This window comes from Scyliorhinus torazame, chromosome 24, assembly GCF_047496885.1.
Source record: "Scyliorhinus torazame isolate Kashiwa2021f chromosome 24, sScyTor2.1, whole genome shotgun sequence".
Taxonomy (NCBI): domain Eukaryota; kingdom Metazoa; phylum Chordata; class Chondrichthyes; order Carcharhiniformes; family Scyliorhinidae; genus Scyliorhinus; species Scyliorhinus torazame.
In genome coordinates, this window is record NC_092730.1 from 19,776,787 (window position 1) to 19,796,781 (window position 19,995).

General features: G+C 52.4%; 1 protein-coding gene across 1 annotated transcript in view; it reads left to right on the forward strand.

Moving 5' to 3' along the window:
- LOC140400210 (neurexin-2-like) overlaps nt 1-19,995 on the forward strand; it is a 2,085,493-nt gene that overhangs the window by 1,621,627 nt on the left and 443,871 nt on the right. The window contains exon 7 of the mRNA XM_072489678.1: nt 1,699-1,880. Coding sequence (XP_072345779.1) covers nt 1,699-1,880 — 182 coding nt within the window. The remainder of the gene's footprint in view (nt 1-1,698; nt 1,881-19,995) is intronic.

Consider the following 19,995-nt stretch of genomic DNA (forward strand, 5'->3'; position numbering starts at 1 on the left):
CTCTCACACACACTCCCCCACTCTCTCTCTTTCTCCCTCACCCTCTCTCTCTCCCTCGCTCACGCTTTCTCTCCCTCTCCTTCACACTCTCTCTCTCGCTCTCCTTTCCTCTCTCCCTCTCTCTCTCCCTCTCTAACCCCCCGACTCTCTCTTCCTCTCTCTCTCACTATCCCTCGCTGCTCCCCCTTTCTGCCTCCCCCTCTCTCTCTAACACTGCTATATATCTCTCTCTCCCTACATCCTCGCTCTCTCCTCCTCCTTCGCCATCTCCCTCTGTCTCACTCTCTCTCTCAAAACACTCCCCTCTCTCTCACCCTCGCCCTCTCCCTCACTCACTCACACTGTCGCTCCCTCTCCTTCACTCTATCTCGTCCCTCTCTCTCACAATGCCTCTCTAACTTCCATTGTCGCACTCCCCCTCTCTTCCTCTCCCTCCCCCTCACTCTCTACCTCTGTCTCTCTCTCTCTATCACAATTGTGTCACTCCCTCTGCGTTATGACAAACAGCGGCATTATGGACCCGCGTGGACTTAAGGCCGCTGTCATAACGCGAGGGAAGGGGGCAACCGAGGGCCGCACAGCAAGGTGCCGCAAACAGCAATGTGACAGTGACCCAGATCGTCACTGCATTTTTCATTAGCGGTATTGGTCAAGGACAAATATTCGTCCTGGGCCAACGGGGAGTAGGCCCTGCCCCACCACCACCTGGCTCCCACTGTCTTCTTCCAGGACTAACTGTGCAATAAACACTCCCAGGACAGGTACAGCACGGGGTTAGATACAGAGTAAAGCTCCCTCTACACTGTCCCCATCAAACACTCCCAGGACAGGTACAGCACGGGGTTAGATACAGAGTAAAGCTCCCTCTACACTGTCCCCATCAAACACTCCCAGGACAGGTACAGCACGGGGTTAGATACAGAGTAAAGCTCCCTCTACACTGTCCCCATCAAACACTCCCAGGACAGGTACAGCACGGGGTCAGATACAGAGTAAAGCTCCCTCTACACCGTCCCCATCAAACACTCCCAGGGCAGGTACAGCACGGGGTTAGATACAGAGTAAAGCTCCCTCTACACTGTCCCCATCAAACACTCCCAGGACAGGTACAGCACGGGGTTAGATACAGAGTAAAGCTCCCTCTACACCGTCCCCATCAAACACTCCCAGGGCAGGTACAGCACGGGGTTAGATACAGAGTAAAGCTCCCTCTACACCGTCCCCATCAAACACTCCCAGGGCTGGTACAGCACGGGGTTAGATACAGAGTAAAGCTCCCTCTACACTGTCCCCATCAAACACTCCCAGGACAGGTACAGCACGGGGTTAGATACAGAGTAAAGCTCCCTCTACACTGTCCCCATCAAACACTCCCAGGACAGGTACAGCACGGGGTTAGATACAGAGTAAAGCTCCCTCTACACCGTCCCCATCAAACACTCCCAGGACAGGTACAGCACGGGGTTAGATACAGAGTAAAGCTCCCTCGACACTGTCCCCATCAAACACTCCCAGGACAGGTACAGCACGGGGTTAGATACAGAGTAAAGCTCCCTCTACACTGTCCCCATCAAACACTCCCAGGGCAGGTACAGCTCGGGGTTAGATACGGAGTCTCGCCTTTTTCTGTAATAACTGATCTAACTGCAGCCTCTGCCAAGCTGACCTCCTCTCTGCTCCTTTTCTGCTTCGTTCCAGCCGGCACGACGTACATCTTCGGCCGGGGCGGCGCCCTCATCACCTACACCTGGCCCCCGAACGACCGGCCCAGCACCCGTGCTGACCGACTCGCCGTGGGCTTCAGCACGCAGCAGAAGGAGGCCATTTTGGTGCGAGTGGACAGCGCGTCCGGCCTGGGAGACTACCTACAGCTACAGATCGTAAGTAGCCTCCCCCCCCTTTCTTGCTTGACCAACGCCGGGGTTTTGGCATGCGGGCCTGCTGCGCTTGAAATCCGAGGCACCTGTTCGTTTCGGAGACTGTCACCATGGCAACACGGGTGGTTTGTCACTGGTGGGGCCCGGGGTGGGGGGTGGGGGGGATTGCGGACCTGCAGGTGAGCTAGCTACAAACTACTTCACCTGGCACTTGGCTTGTCTTCCGTTTTGTATTATGGAGCCTCCTGGCTGTGTGCAGGTGGCCTGGGCAGATGTGGACTGCGCCAACTATTGATTGATCGATATTTATTGTCACATGTATCGAAGTGCAGTGAAAAGAGTTTTTCTGCGGCCGAGGGAACGTACACAGTACGTACATAGTAGACAGAAAGAATAATCGACAGAGAACATTGACAAATGGTACATCGACAGTGATTGGTTACAGTGCGGAACAAGGGCCAAACAAGAGCAGCATAGGGCGTGGTGAATAGTGTTCTTACAGGGAACAGATCAGTCCGAGGGGGAGTCGTTGAGGAGTCTTGTAGCTGTGGGGAAGAAGCTGTTCCTATGTCTGGATGTGCGGGTCTTCAGACTTCTGTACCTTCTGCCTGGTGGGAGGGTCTGGAAGAGGGCAAAGCCTGGGTGGGAGGGGTCTCTGACAATGCTGTCTGCCTTCCTGAGGCAGCGGGAGGTGTAGACAGAATCAATGTGGGGGTGGCGAGCTTGTGTGATGCATTGGGCTGAGTTCACCACACTCTGAAGTTTCTTGCGATCTTTGGGCCGAGCAGTTGCCATACCAGGCTGCGATGCAGCCGGATAGGGTGCTCTCTCTGGCACATCTGTAGACGATTGCGAGAGTCGATGCGCATCGGTCTAGCCTGCAGACAGATGTAGACCGTAAGTATCGGCGTGGGCTCCCTGCTGTAGGAATGTGGCCTATATCCAGATTTGGACTTGATACAGATGTGGACTGGATATGGATGTGAACCGGATAATGACCTGGACTGTGGGCAGCTGTGGACCAGATGCAGATGTGAACGATACCTAAATGCAGGGCAAATAATGGTGCAAACTGTACATAAATGTGGACTAGTCAATGGTGTGGACTGGATACACATGTTAACCAGATACAGATGTGGATTAGATGCAGATATGGGTTTGATACTGTTACGACGCCCTGGGCGAGCGTGCGGTCAATTCTAGCCCCATTGGCCCCTGAACCCCAATTGGAATTAACCAATATTTCTGATAAAAATACCCCAAGTTTTTGGCTCGTGGCTGCCCAATAATTATGCCACCAGGTTTGTGAATGTAAATACAATTACTGTTCAATTATAACACGATCTGTCACGAAATATGCAGCAAATACGTGGTTAACTATTCTCCATTTCCTAATTCCCCCACTTTAACTTGGCGCCACCCCTCTACCACACACACACACACACACACGAGACAGACAAACACAGAGGGGGTGGATAGGGGTGAAAATCATAAGAAAAAGGGACAAGGAGTCTTTGTTTCAGGTGGTGGTTTTCAGCGCTTCACCCCTTTTCAAACTTTGCTTTATGTCTGAGGTTTTGCTGTAGGTTCATTCAGGTCTCGGTGGTTTCAGAAATATAGCACTCGCAGACTTTCTGGAGGGAGAGGGAGCAGCTCCTTGTCCTTGTTTGTATTCTGTGATGGTTTTCCCGCAAGTTCATTCATTCAGGTTCTCTGAAGCTTCAGGAATACAGCGCTCACAGCCTTTCTGTAGAAGGAGAGAAATGCAGGTCCTTCTCTCCCTCTCTCTCTGTCTCGGACTCAACTGCACACTGTCGTCTCTGAGAACCATCCCACTGGGATAGGATCCAATCACCAACTGTTACCGGGCAGAGTACGGGCTTTAGGGCCAATTCATTGGCCACCAGCCAATCAATCAAACCGAGTCCCGCCCCACCTGGGCCCATAGGGGCTGGTTTAGCACAGTGGGCTAAAGAGCTGGCTTGTAATGCAGAACAAGGCCAGCAGCGCGGGTTCAATTCCCGTACCGGCCTCCCCAAACAGGCGCCGGAATGTGGCGACTAGGGGCTTTTCACAGTAGCTTCATTGAAGCCTACGTCATGTGAGAGTACCTTTAAGAAATGGGTGTTTAAGAAATGTACCTTTAAGAAATGGGTGTTTATCAGTGATGTCAGAGTGTGGGTGGAGCTGGGCTGTCTGTCAGCTTTTTTACTTTCATTTTAGGCTGTTTGCTGCAGGGTGTGTTTTAGTTTCGTTTTCAGTGTTGGAGCTGAAGCCAGACAGAGCAGGTGTAATGTTGAACTCTCTGTCATGAAAAGACTATCTCTTGATCATTTGGTGAATTCAGAATTATAAATGTTCTCAGTCGTGAATGTAAACCTAATGTTAAAAGGTGTTTCTTTTGTCTTCTGGATGTTGTTTGGGAAGTTATTAAGGGTTACTTAGTGTTGTATTCTTTGGGGGTTGTATTTGAATTGATGGTTGCTAAGATGTTCACTGTTTGGTTCAAAAAGTTTACCTTGAGTTCATAGAATAAACATTGTTTTGCTTTAAAAAAATACTTTTCCATTTCTGCTGTCCCACACCTGTAGAGTGGGCCGTGTGCTCCCCATGCCACAGTCTATTAAAAGTGGGTCTGGTGAACTCCATGATACACTTTGGGGTTCTCTAAACCCTGGCCCATAACACCTACTTGTGACAATAAGCGATCATTATTATTATTATCATCTCTCTCTCTGATGCCAAAAGGTCTGAAGCTCCTGTCCAAACTAGCAGAGACCAGCAGAGGGTCCCCTCCTGTAACTCCCGAATTCCTCATTCCCTCTGCTGCCCGACTTAAAGACGCATGTCCATGAGTCAGCCGCGGATCGAAAACGACAACGGCAAGACAAAAGAAAGGGGGAATAAAGGAATGAACGGGAAGGACCCTCACGATGCAGATGTGAATTGGATGCAGCTGTTCCCCTGAGTTGAAGGTTCAGTCACTTGGGGAGGGGGGCATAAGTTCAAGGTGAGGGGGCCAGAGGTTTAGGTGGGGGGAGTTGAGTAGAAACCTTTTCTAACCAGAGGGTGGCGAGGGTCTGGAGCGCACGGCCTGGGAGGGTGGTAGGGGCGGGTTACCTCCCATCCTTTAAAAAGTACCTGGATGAGCGCTTGGCACGTCGTAACATTGGAGGCTATGGGCCAAATGTTGGCAACTGGGGTTAGGGAGGCAGGTCAGGTGTAGTGCGACGGTGCAGGCTCGATGGGCTGAAGGGCCTCTTCACTGTATTATTCTGTGATTCTGTATTATTCTGAGTATTCGAGATGAATGTGGACTCGATATAGATGTGGATTAGATCAGGGCACCCTGAGCTGGCATGCGGCCAATTCCAGCTCCACCTGATCCAGAATTGCAACACAGGTGAAATTAGATTTTTTTTTTCGATACACACTAGATACAGATGTGAATTGGGTACAGATGTGAATTGGATACAGATGTGAATTGGGTACAGATGTGAATTAGATACAGATGTGAATTGGGTACAGATGTGAATTGGGTACAGATGTGAATTAGATACAGATGAGAGTTAGATACAGATGTGAACTGGATGCAGACGTGAATTTGATACAGATGCGAATTAGTTACAAATGAGAATTAGATACAGGTGTGAATTAGATACAGATGTGAATTAGATACCGATGTGAATTAGATACAGGTGTGAATTAGATACAGATTGGAATTAGATACAGATGTCAAGTATATACAGATGCAAATTAGATACAGATGTGAATTATATACAGATGTGAATTGTATACAGATGTGAATTAGACATCTGTATACAATTCACATCTGTATCTAGTTCATGTCTGTACATCATTCACACCCTTAACTAATTCACACCTGTATTCAATTCACATCTGCATCTACTTCACATCTGTCTACGATTAGACATGAATTTTATACAGATGTGAAGTAGATGCAGATGTGAATTGGATACAGATGTGAATTGGATACAGATGTGAATTAGATACAGATCTGAATTAGGTACAGATGTGGATAAAATACAGATGTGAACTAGGTACAGATGTGAATTGATACAGATGTGAATTGGATACAGATGTGAATTAGATACAGGCGTGAATTAGATACATATGTGGATTAAATACAGATGTGAATTAGGTACAGATGTGAATTAGATACAGATGTGAATTGGAGACAGATGTGAATTTGATGCATATGTGGATTAAATACAGATGTGAATTAGGTACAGATGTGAATTAGATACAAATGTGAATTGGATATGAAAATGAAATGAAAATCGTTTATTGTCACAAGTAGGCTTCAAATGAAGTTACTGTGAAAAGCCCCTAGTCGCCACATTCTGGCGCCTGTTCGGGGAGGCTGGTACGGGAATTGAACCGTGCTGCTGGCCTGCCTTGGTCTGCTTTCAAAGCCAGCGATTTAGCCCAGTGTGCTAAACCAGCCCCTTGTGCTCAACCAGCCCCTTAGATATAGATGTGAATCCGACAGATGTGAATTAGATACAGAGGTGAACTATATACAGAAGTGAATTGGGTACAGATGTGAATTGGATACAGATGTGAATTGGGTACAGATGTGAATTGGGTACAGATGTGATTTGGGTACAGATGTGAATTAGATGCAGATGTGAATTGGAAACAGATGTGAATTGGAAACAGATGTGAATTGGAAACAGGTGTGAATTACATACAGATGTGAATTATATACAGATGTGAACTAGTTAGAGATGCAAATTAGATACAAATGTGAATTGGATACAGATGTGAATTAGATACAGATGTGAATTGGATACAGATGTGAGCTAGATACAATGTGAATTAGATACAGATGTGAATTGGATACAGATGTGAGCTAGATACAGATGTGAATTAGATACAGATGTGAATTGGCTACAGATGTGAGCTAGGTGTGAATTATATACAGATGTGAATTACATGCAGATGTGAATTGGATACAGATGTGAATTATATGCAGATGTGAATTACATGCAGATGGGAATTACAGGCAGATGTGAATTATATACAGATGTTAATTAGATACAGATGTGAATTGGATACAGATGTGAACTAGTTAGAGATGTGAATTAGGTACACATGTGAGCTAGATACTGATGTGAATTAGAGACAGATGTGAATTAGATACTGATGTGAATTACATGCAGATGTGAATTATATACAGATGTGAATTAGATACAGATGTGAGCTAGATACAGATGTGAATTAGATACAGATGTGAATTGTATACAGATGTGAGCTAGATATAGATGTGAATTGTATACAGATGTGAGCTAGATACAGGTGTGAATTAGATACTGATGTGAATATATACAGATGTGAATTAGATACAGATGTGAATGAGATACAGATGTGAATTACATACAGAAGTGAATTAGGTAAGATGTGAGCTAGATACAGATGTGAGCTAGATGCAGATGTGAGCTAGATGCAGAAGTGAATTAGATACAGAAGTGAATTAGATGCAGAAGTGAATTAGATACAGATGTGAATTAGATACAGATATAAAGACATGCAGGTTAGGTGGATTGGCCATAATAAATTGCCCTTAGTGACTAAAATAGGTTAGGAGGGGTTATTGGGTTCCGGGGATCGGGTGGAAGTGAGGAATTAAGTGGGGCGGTGCAGACTCGATGGGCCGAATGGCCCCCTTCTCATAGATTATCATAGAATTTACAGTGCAGAAGGAGGCCATTCGGCCCATGGAGTCTGCACCGGCTCTTGGAAAGAGCACCCTACCCAAGGTCAACACCTCCACCCTATCCCCATAACCCAGTAACCCCACCCAACACTAAGGGCAATTTTGGACACTAAGGGCAATTTAGCATGGCCAATCCACGTAACCTGCACATCTTTGGGCTGTGGGAGGCAACCGGAGCACCCGGAGGAAACCCACGCACACACGGGGAGGATGTGCAGACTCCGCACAGACAGTGACCCAAGCCGGAATCGAACCTGGGACCCTGGAGCTGTGAAGCAATTGTGCTATCCACAATGCTACCGTGCTGCCGCACGTTCTGCACTATATGTTCTATGTTCATGTTCTATGTTCTAGATGTGAATTGGATACAGATGTGATTAGATACAGATGTGAGCTAGATACAGATGTGAGCTAGTTACAGATATGGAGTAGATACAGATACCATCTGATTGAATATGTGGCATATTAATGGACATATACTCGATACACAGAAGTGTCCCATATTTGCTGAGGCTTATGTGGAGGTGGGGGAAATGCCCAAGTGCAGAAATGTCTGTTTCTCCACTGTCCCTCTCTCCCAGCTACAATCTCTCTCTCTCCCAATGGACAGAGTGAGGTATGCAGGCGTGGAGGGAGAGGATGTGAGAGGGGTAACCAACTCCCACCCCTCACCTCTTTGAGTGGAGAACCTCGCACTAAAACCCTCGCCAAACGCCACCCCCCCCCGACTTTAGCTAATTAATTCTCACATGCTCAGCCTGTCAGACGAGCCTGTAGAATTACGCACCCTGTCAGCACTCCAAGCTAATAACAGCTATCAGCAGATTTACTAAAACACCATCACGATGTATAAAATTAATTCTCCCTGGTAGCAATTACTGGCAAACCTCCTCGCTGGACGAACATGGCATAATTCATGTAATAAAATTAGTGAAGGCGAACGTGTGTGTGTGTGTGTGTGTGTGTGGAGAGAGCAAAATCCAAGGACGTTGGGGTTTGGGGTGGGTGAACATCACATCGGCGTGTACCGTATTTACTCAGATAATAGTCGATCCGTGTATAAGTCAACCCCTGATGTATGGCCCCCCAAAACACTTGATTTTCTTGCACCTTGCACTCGTCTTGAGAGTGGTGGAAATAGTCTGGTGTGTCTTCCAAAGAACAAAGAACAAAGAAATGTACAGCACAGGAACAGGCCCTTCGGCCCTCCAAGCCCGTGCCGACCATGCTGCCCGTCTAAACTAAAATCTTCTACACTTCCTGGGTCCGTATCCTTCTATTCCCATCCTATTCATGTATTTGTCAAGATGTCCCGTAATCGTCACTATCGTCCCTGCTTCCACCACCTCCTCCGGTAGCGAGTTCCAGGCACCCACTACCCTCTGTGTAAAAAACCTGCCTCGTACATCTACTCTAAACCTTGCCCCTCTCACCTTAAACCTATGCCCCCTAGTAATTGACCCCTCTACCCTGGGGAAAAGCCTCTGACTATCCACTCTGTCTATGCCCCTCATAATTTTGTATACCTCTATCAGGTCTCCCCTCAACCTCCTTCGTTCCAGTGAGAACAAACCGAGTTTATTCAACCGCTCCTCATAGCTAATGCTCTCCATACCAGGCAACATCCTGGTAAAGCTCTTCTGCACCCTCTCTAAAGCCTCCACATCCTTCTGGTAGTGTGGCGACAAGAATTGAACACTATACTCCAAGTGTGGCCTAACAAAGGTTCTATACAGCTGCAACATGACTTGCCAATTCTTATACTCAATGCCCCGGCCAATGAAGGCAAGCATGCCGTATGCCTTCTCCACCTGTGTTGCCCCTTTCAGTGACCTGTGGACCTTTTCACCTAGATCTATCTGACTGTCAATACTCTTGAGGGTTCTACCATTCACTGTATATTCCCTACCTGCATTAGACCTTCCAAAATGCATTACTTCACATTTGTCCGGATTAAACTCCATCTGCCATCTCTCCGCCCAAGTCTCCAAACGATCTAAACCCTGCTGTATCCTCTGGCAGTCCTCATCACTATCCGCAATTCCACCAACCTTTGTGTCATCTGCTAACTTACTAATTCCCTCCTTCCCAATCGCTCTTTTCCCATTTCGGCCATCAGGAACAGATCGATACTTGTCCGGCAGGACAAGACCTGAGTGTTGCAGGGCAGGATGCAAGAATGCCAGACGCAAGGCAGGAAACAACTATTTGTACCGCCTGGGAAGAGAGTGGCAATTGGTTGACACGTGGACTCCAATTGGAGCTGCCCCGGACAATGCACCAGGTGACTGACAGTTAACCGCCGAGCGTTGCTGGCCGCCTGAGTTGGTCGAGTACGCCGGCGTCGTGGCCTGATGAGTGCATGGTGAAAAGCTTTGACGTCCCTCACTTTTTCTTCCCCCACCGAGAACTAGATAGCCTGGGGTGCCAGTCCCCTGCTGAAGTCAGGACCACGGCCAGTGACCGTAGAGGCAATCGCAATTGGCAGTTCCCGAGAATTGACGTGGTTCAAAAACTCTCGAAAATAGAACTCTGGTATGAGTCGATGCCCCTCCCCACCCCCACCCAACGCCGGAATACCGAGAACAATTTTGGTCCCCTTATTTAAGGAAAGATATCCTGCCATTGTGGGCAGTCCGGAGAAGGTTCACTCGGTTGTTCCGGGATATGAAGGGATTTTCCCATGAGAAGAGGTTGAGTAGGCCGGAGCCTGTGCTCATTGGGAATTTAGACGAACGAGAGGCGGCCTTATTGAGACGTAGAGGATTCTCAGGGTGGGGGGGTGCTCGACAGGGGAGATGCTGAGAGGATGTTTCCCCCTGTGGGAGAGTCTGGGACCAGAGGGAGTAATCTCAGAGTGAGGGGGGGGCCTCATTTCAGATAGAGATGAGGAGGAATTTCTTCGCTCAGAGGGGAGTGAATCTGTGGAATTCTTTACCACAGAGAGGCTGTAGAGGCCGGGTCGTTAACTGTGTTCGAGGCCGAGAGAGAGACGTATTTTTAATCGGTGAGGGGATCGAGGGTTACGGGGATAAGGCGGGAAAGTAGAGTCGAGGATTATCACCTCAGATCAGTCATGATATCACTGAATGCCTAAGCTCGATGGCCAACTTCTGCTGTACCTGCCCTGGGGGTGTTTGATGGGGACAGTGTAGAGGGAGCTTTTCTCTGTATCTAACCCCGTGCTGTACCTGTCCTGGGAGTGTTTGATGGGGACAGTGTAGAGGGAGCTTTACTCTGTATCTAACCCTGTGCTGTACCTGTCCTGGGAGTGTTTGATGGGGACAGTGTCGAGGGAGCTCCTGGAGTCGTGCCCCAATGCCCCCCTCCCCCCCCCCGCACCCACCATTCGGGCCGGACGGGTGGGGGTAGAGTGGGGTGACGTTGAGGAGTTTAGGGGTGATTTTGGTGCGGGTTGTAGTTTGCACATCCGCAGCTGGTGGAGGCAGTTGCGCATGTATAAGTGCATATTCCATCACCCCGGTTTCCGAATTGCAATCCATGGACTTTCGATGCAGGATGCAGATATGTCCCTTTGGAAGAGATTGAGTGCCCTTTGGGATTGTTAAAGGTAGACCTGGATGTGCGTAACAAGTGGATAAAATATTTGGGGCTGTCACGTTTTGGACCATCATGCCGTGAAGGCATTTAAATCCCCTGCTCTTTAAATTAAAGCTGTTGAGGTATTGAAATCTCCTGCTCTTTTAAATAAAGCTGTTGAGGCATTTAAATCTCCTCTTTAAATTAAAAAGATTGAAAAGGTGGTGCTCACTCTCACAGGGAGCTCAAAGCCAGAAAACACAACGCTGCCTTATCATTCCCCCCCCCGCCCACCTCCTTCCCTCTCCCTCCCCCAAACTCGCTGCCCCATGACAAATCTGACAAACTCCTCTTCTGAGTGCTGACATTACGATTCTGATTAGTTGGCAAGTGGACTCTGATCAGTCGAGGCGTTACCATGGAGACTGCGGCAGGGCCATTCGCACCGGGCAACGCACTAGTACCCAACCAGCCCGCGCTTGCAAAGCTCGGTGTACTTCGTGAGACGAGATTCCGCGACCGGGCAGCACTCGCTAAGCAATCCTGAGCACGATCAGAATTACACTGAACACCTGACTTAAAATTATCGGCCGGGGATTGCGTTTTGCTCTCTCACGAGCATATTCCCACATATGCTCGCACCCAGCGTCCCTTGCAGGCAGAAAGACCATGTCCACCCCCAGTGCGGCTGTTTCCATGGAGCCAGAGCTTCGGGGGGGGGGGGGGGGGGGGGCAGCCGTTCCCTGGTTCATTCCTCACGGCGGTGCCTCGACCAGTGAGAGGCCATTTTGAATTCGATCGGAAGCCTCGATCGGGTCAACTCTCGGCCTTCTCCTTTCTGAAGGAAGGAGCCACGGGGCCATGTGAGGCGATAGTCCTGGGCCGCTGCCTTGCCCGGGCAGGCCACCCACCCAGAGAACTCTCAGTCATCTCAATCTGAGCCCTCATTCTCGGTGTCAGGAGATAGCAATGGCGGCGGCGCTGGTAACTAACTGAGTGTGAGGAAAGGAGGCCGGTGTCTCCGCCAGCTGCTTCATGAATTAAACATGGAGCGTAGCCTCCACTTGGCAATGGCCAGGAGAGTTATGTGCCAGCATTCATGAATAGATTCTGCACACATCCCCGGCACCGCTAACAGGGTTTAAATCTTTCGAGGCCAATATTTGGTCATGAAAGATTATAAGCAAGAACATCAATATGAACAACCACCTGAAAAATCAATCGTTTCCACTCCTGCTGCGCACCTGCCCCTGAAGACGTCTCGATAAGGCGATGCACCGATCGGTCGCTCCCCGCCCTCCCCCCGCCGCCACCCCCAAACCGAACCCAGCTCGCCCCCCACCTCGGAGAAAAAACGGACCAGATTGGCCAGATAACTTGGGTCCGCCCCGGCTCCGAACCCCTTCCTCCCGAACAGCAGAAATTCCCCCCGGAATATTTTTTAAAAAATTAATAAATGGCTTATTTCCCTGCTCCCCAGTCTCAATCTTTAAATTATTTCCCGTGGATCTCGCCACGGTGTTCTAAGTGATTAACGTTCGATCCCTGGAGACTCCCCGGGCGCCCCCTGGAGGGGTTTTGGCATTGCTGTGTTTTCCCAACCCCCCCCCTCCACCCCCGCTTTCCGGATAGTGCCGTCGCGTGTCCGTTGGGCCTAGAGGCGCGCAAGGCCTCCGAAGGTGGCGACGCAAGTCGTGGAGGCCGGTAAAGGAAGAGTTCGGCATCCTTGACCTTGTTTAGAGAGGCGCGGCTCGCGAAAGCGAGCGGGGTTGTCGCCAATCTTTTATGAAACGCCGGTTAGGCCTCAGGCTTCGGTTGGAGGATTGCGTTCTATTCCGGGGCCCCCCCCCCCCGCCCCGCGTTCGAGGGAAGATGCCAAGGCCTCGCCCGCAGGGTGCGACCGGGGTGGGGGGGGGGTGGCGATCCGACCAGAATGGAATCAAGGACGAGGGGGGAATTTGGTCAAGGCAGAGAGGCCAGCAGGAGCCGGGATTGTTCTCCTTAGATCCAAAAGGGTGACAGGGGGAGATTTGATTGAGGCGTTCAAAATCATGAGGTGGGTGGGGGTTTGGATGGAGTGGATGAGGAGAAAGTGTTTCCCGGTTGGTGGCAGGGTGGGCTGCCAGAAGGGGGACACAGATTGAGGAATGTCTGGAAAAGAACCAGAGTGGTTGGGGTTGGGGGGGTGGGTGGGGGAGACGAGAATTTAAACGCAGCAAGTTGTTGTTGTGATCTGGGAGGCGCTGCCTGAAAGGACGGCGGAATCAGATCCAATAAGAGCTTTCAAAAGGGGGGGAATTGGAGACTTACTGGAAGGAGGGAAGTCTGCAGGGATCTGGGGGGAAAGAGCAGGTGAGGTGGTGGTGAGGGGGTGTTGATTGGTGATGGGTAGCTCTCTCAAAGAGCCCACACAGTACTGTGATTGGTGCCGGCTGCAGTCGGACCCGGCCTGCCGAATAGTGCCCCCCCCCCATTGGCCGGCTCGCGAGCCCCAGAACACTCCCCCAACAGTGCCCCCAGACCCTGACAAAGACCCCCCTTGCCCGCGGATCCCCCCCGACTGTGGACTGAGCCCGCAGCCGACACGCCGAGTTCCCGACGGGTAATACCCTGAGAGACCCACGGCGTCGCGAACGCAGCCGGTCGGGAGAGGAGCACCGGGGGGGGGGGAGGGCCCCAGGCAACGCCCTGAGGGCCGTCGATTTGGCATGCGGCCTACTCTCGGAGGGGGCGGAGCATCGCGAAAGCGGCGTCCCCCCTGATTCCGGCGCAAATGGTGATTCTCCGGCCGATCGCCGAACGGGATTTTGGTGTCAGCGAGCGGAGAATCCCGCCCCAGCTCTTTCCCTCTGTTTGCACAGGGCTTGGCTAATCAGAATCCCGCTGCCACCATGTTCTGTACACGTGTCGAGTCCAGGCGCTTCGGTATACAACAGATGTCCACTGGACAACATGCCGCCTGGGAGGGTTCACTTATCCTATTGGGTGGAAAATCACAGGCTGGTATAGAGATAGGAACACGCAGGAACAGCGGTGCGCCTCCCTCCCTGTCCCACAATGCCGGCCATTTGCAGTGTGTCTCTCTGTCCCATAATGGCGGATATTTGCAGTGTGTCTCTCTGTCCCACAATGGCGGCCATTTGCAGTGTGTCTCTCTCTGTCCCACAATGGCGGCCATTTGCAGTGTGTCTCTCTGTCCCACAATGGCGGCCATTTGCAGTGTGTCTCTCTGTCCCACAATGGTGGCCATTTGCAGTGTGTCTCTCTGTCCCACAATGGCGGCCATTTGCAGTGTGTCTCTCTGTCCCACAATGGCGGCCATTTGCAGTGTGTCTCTCTCTGTCCCACAATGGCGGCCATTTGCAGTGTCTCTCTCTCTGTCCCACAATGGCGGCCATTTGCAGTGTGTCTCTCTGTCCCACAATGGCAGCTTGTGCAGGATGGGAACCGGGCACAGTTGAGGCTCCGGAGGAAAAGGCCGAGTTTGATTGAAGGGTGCTGGTATTTGAAAGTGGCGAGTGTGGCGGGGGGAGTGGAGAACGTGGGTCGGGAGATTGGAGTTCAGTAGACAACAATGCGAGAGGCCCCGAGGCCAAAGCCTGCAGAAAATGTCCTCTCCCTGCGTCTCACAGGGTGGGATTTATAGAGTCTGTTAGCTCCTCGGTGTCGACCAGTGAATTCCGAGTCTAGGGTGGCATCCATTTTAGCGGGGTCCATCACTCAACTTGACTCCGCCTGAGATCGGTGCCAGCAGCCATTGTCCACGTTAATCAGTCCTTCTCACTGACCATTTAATTGACTCGAGTCCAGAGGCCCGAGCCTTTTTATTCCGCGCCGGTCCACTTGGCCAGAGTCAGGAGATCTGCAGACTGCGAGCTGCACTCAGAAAGCTCGTCACAGTTGACGGCATCGAACTACCAGCCGGGTGGCAGGCCAAGCGCCTGCCATCTGCTCGCGGTGCCCTCTCTTGCGCGAAGAGCGCAGAAATCACGGGTTCGAATCCCCACCTTGGCACCTGGCGGAATTTAAATTGAGTGAACAGAATCCGGAATTATAAAGCTCGGTCTCGGTAACGGCGACCGTGACAACGATCGTCGACTGTCGTGACTAAAAACCCATCTGGTTCACTAATGTCCCCTTTCGGGAATGGGGGAAATCTGCCGTCCTTACCCCGGTCTGGCCTACATGGAAGGAGGCCATTCGGCCCATCGGCTCAGCTAGGCGCTCTGAAAGTGCACCCTACCTGGGGTCACTCCCCCGCCCTATCCTCATAACTCCACCCAACCTGCGCATCTCTGGACACTAAGGGACAATTTAGCACGGCCAATCCACCTAACCTGCACATCTTTGGACACTAAGGGGCAATTTAGGACGGTCAATCCACCTAACCTGCACATCTTTGGACACTAAGGGGCAATTTAGCACGGCCAATCCACCTAACCTGCACATCTTTGGACACTAAGGGGACAATTTATCACGTCCAATCCACCTAACCTGCACATCTTTGGACACTAAGGGACAATTTAGCACGGCCAATCCACCCAACCTGCACATCTTTGGACACTAAGGGACAATTTAGCACTGCCAATCCACCCAACCTGCACATCTTTGGACACTAAGGGACAATTTAGCATGGCCAATCCACCTAACCTGCACATCTTTGGACACTAAGGGGCAATTTAGCACGGCCAATCCACCTAACCTGCACATCTTTGGACACTAAGGGGCAATTTAGCACAGCCAATCCACCTAACCTGCACATCTTTGGACACTAAGGGGCAATTTAGCACGGCCAATCCACCTAACCTGCACATCTTTGGACACTAAGGGGCAATTTAGCACGGCCAATCCACCTAACCTGCATATCTTTGGACACTGAGGGGCAATTTAGCACGGCCAATCCACCTAAACGGCACATCTTTGGACATTAAGGGACAATTTAGCACGGCCAATCCACCTAACCTGCACATCTTTGGACACTAAGGGACAATTTAGCACGGCCAATTCACCCAACCTGCACATCTTTGGACACTGAGAGACAATTTATCACGGCCAATCCACCCAACTGCACATCTTTGGACTGTGGGAGGAAACCGGACCACCCGGAGGAAATCCACGCAGATACGGGGAGAAAGTACAAACTCCACACAAACAGCCACCTGTGGTCGGAATCGAACCCAGGGCTCCCGGCAGCGGTGTGGCAGGGGTGCTAGTCACCAGGCCGCCCTTGTGACCTAACACACACACAAATGTGGTCGACGCTTAGCTCCCCCCCCCCTCCACACCCCACCCCGCCCCTTCTGAAATGGCCTGAGCGAGTCACGGCCGGTCCGAGGGGGCAATTAGGGATGGTCGACAAAGGCTGGGCCTCGCCCGACGTCCAGGCCTGCGCCCAAGGACAGATTAAACGTCTCGAATAGGGCCGAACCCCTCGGCAGAGGAAGGCCTTTCTCGTTGCCGGGGGCGATTGTTCACGCCGTCGACAGCCTGCGCAGTAGGCCCGTCTCTGCTGATGTGTGAGGGGGAGGCTGGTTAGGCCGTGCCTCACTCTAATGGCCGCCGGTTAGATTTGCTCTGTGTGTGAGGAGTGTTTATATTCCTGATGCAGGCTAATGGCATCCATCCAGGCAGGGCCACCGACCCCGTCACAATTAGCTGCCTTGTCGAGTGGCGCTTACAAATGTTAATTGTGCACCGCGATTAACTCCCAACCACTCACCGAGCCGCAGTTAGCGTAGGATTGACTGCCTGGATTTATTTATTTATTTAACCTCTCCTCCGGTGCGTGAGAGGATTTGGGGGATGGGGGGAGGAGGGGGAGGGGATGCCGAGGGGGGGCCTGGCGGGAGGAGGCGGAGAGGGGGGGGGAAGGGGGTCGCAGCATCGCCGAGATTCCCGGATTCCGCCGCTCCGCATTGCTCCGGATTTCGGCCCCCTGTGTTTCGGTTGCCGAGGCCTTTTCCAGGGGGTTGGGGGGGGGGGGGGGGGGCGGCAACAGCAGGGCCCAGATGGCCCAAATGGCCTCCCAGTCCGACTCTCTGTGAATCGTTTGCCAAGTGGGTGGGCCGGGCAGATTAGATTGCGAGGACATGTCACATACACACACTCACTCACACCCACATACACACACTCACACACACTCACTCACAGACCCACATACACACACTCACTCACACCCACATACACACACTCACACACACTCACTCACACCCACATACACACACTCACTCACAGACCCACATACACACACTTACACACACTGACTCACACACACCCACACTCACACACACCCACATACACACACTCATACACACACTCACACCCACATACACACACTCACACACACTCTCACACACCCACATACACACACTCACTCACACTCTCACACACCCACATACACACACTTACACACACCCACATACACACACTCACTCACACACCCACATACACACACTTACACACACTGACACACACACCCACACTCACACACTTACACACACCCACATACACACACTCACACACACACACATACACACATTCACTCACACACACACTAACACCCACATACACACACTCACACACACTCACACACACTCTCACACACCCACATACACACACTCACCCTCACACACACCCACATACACACACTCACTCACACACACACATACACACACTCACACTCACACCCACATACACACACTCACTCACACACACTCTCGCACACTCTCACACACCCACATACACACACTCACTCACACACACACACTCACTTTCACACACACATACACACTCACTTTCACATACACAAACACACACACATGCACTCACACACACACTCACACACACACATACACGCATTCACTCACACACACACTCACACCCACATACACACACTCACACACACTCACACACACTCTCACACACCCACATACACACACTCACCCACACTCACATACACACACTCACTCACACTCTCACACACACACATACACACACTCGCACTCACACCCACATACACACACTCACACACACTCTCGCACACTCTCACACACCCACACACACACACTCACTCACACACACACACCCACATACACACACCCTCTCACACGTGGATACTCACACACACAAACACTCACACACTAACTCACAGACACACACTCCCACTCCCACACACGCACACACTCACTCACTCACACACACATGCGCTCATACACACCTGCACACACACTCACTCACACACACACTCACTTTCACACACACATACACACTCTCTCACACACACATACACACACACACACTCACACTCACCCACACACACATAGACACACACACCCAGGTTAATGGAGAAAGTGAGGTGAAGAGTTTGTTTGAGAGGGAGAGGAGTAGGCTGAGGGGGAGAGGAGGGGGAGAGGAGGGGGTGAGGGGGGAGTGGAGATGTGAGGGGGAGAGGAGGGGGTGAGGGGGGAGTGGAGATGTGAGGGGGAGAGGAGGGGGTGAGGGGGGAGTGGAGATGTGAGGGGGAGAGGAGGGGGTGAGGGGGGAGTGGAGATGTGAGGAGGAGAGGAGGGGGTGAGGGGGGAGTGGAGATGTGAGGGGGAGAGGAGGGAGTGAGGGGGGAGTGGAGATGTGAGGGGGAGAGGAGGGGGTGAGGGGGGAGTGGAGATGTGAGGGGGAGAGGAGGGGGTGAGTGGGTGCGGGAGAGGGGAGGTGCCGAGGGCTAGTGAAGGAGGTGAGGGGTGTGTTCGGGGTGCAGGGGAGAGCAGTGGGTGGGTGGGGGAGAGAGGAAGGGGAGAGGGTGAGCGGAGGTAGGAGGGGAGGGAGGTGAGGGTGGGAGCGGAGGGGGAGAGAAGAGAGTGAGGAGGAAAGGAGGGGATGAGGGGGGATGAAGGGAGATGAGGGGGGTGAAGGGGGAGGAGGGGGGTGAAGCAGGAGGAGGGGGTTGAGGGGGAGGGGGGAGAGGAGGGGGAGGGGGGAGTGGAGGGGTTGAGGGGGGAGTGGAGTGGAGAGGAAAGCGGAGGGGGCTGAGGGGGAGTGGAGGGGGGTGAGGGGAAGTGGAGGGGGGAGAGGGGGAGCGGAGAGGGGGAGCGGAGGGGGGTGAGAGGGGGGGTGGAGGGGGTTGGGGGGGAAAGGGGGTGCGGAGGGTGGAGAGGGGAGCGGAGGGGGGAGCGGAGGGGGGAGAGAGGGGGAGCGGAGGGGGAGAGGGGAGTGGAGGGGGGAGAGAGGGGGAGTGGAGGGGGTGGAGGGGGGTTAGGGGGAGTGGAGGGGGTGAGGGGAGTGGAGGGGGGTGAGCGGATGGAGGGGGTGTGAGGGGGAGGGGGTGGAGGGGGGGTTAGGGGGAGTGGAGGGGGTGAGGGGGAGTGGAGGGGGTGAGGGGAGTGGAGGGGGTGAGGGGGAGTGGAGGGGGGTGAGCAGGTGGACGGGGTGTGAGGAGGAGGGGGTGGAGGGGGTGAGGGGGAGTGGAGGGGGTGAGGGGGAGTGGAGGGGGTGATGGGGTGGGGTGGGGTGGGGTGAGGGGCAGTGGAGGGGGTGTGAGGGGGGAGAGGGGGAGCGGAGGGGGGAGAGGGGGTGGAGGGGGGTTAGGGGGAGTGGAGGGGGTGAGGGGGAGTGGAGGGGGTGAGGGGGAGTGGAGGGGGGTGAGCGGGTGGAGGGGGTGTGAGGGGGAGGGGGTGGAGGGGGTGAGGGGGAGTGGAGGGGGTGAGGAGGAGTGGAGGGGCTGAGGGGGAATGGAGGGGGGCGAGCGGGTGGAGGGGGTGTGAGGGGGAGTGGGTGGAGGGGGTGAGGGGGAGTGGAGGGGTGGGGTGGGGTGGGGTGGGGTGAGGGGCAGTGGAGGGGGTGTGA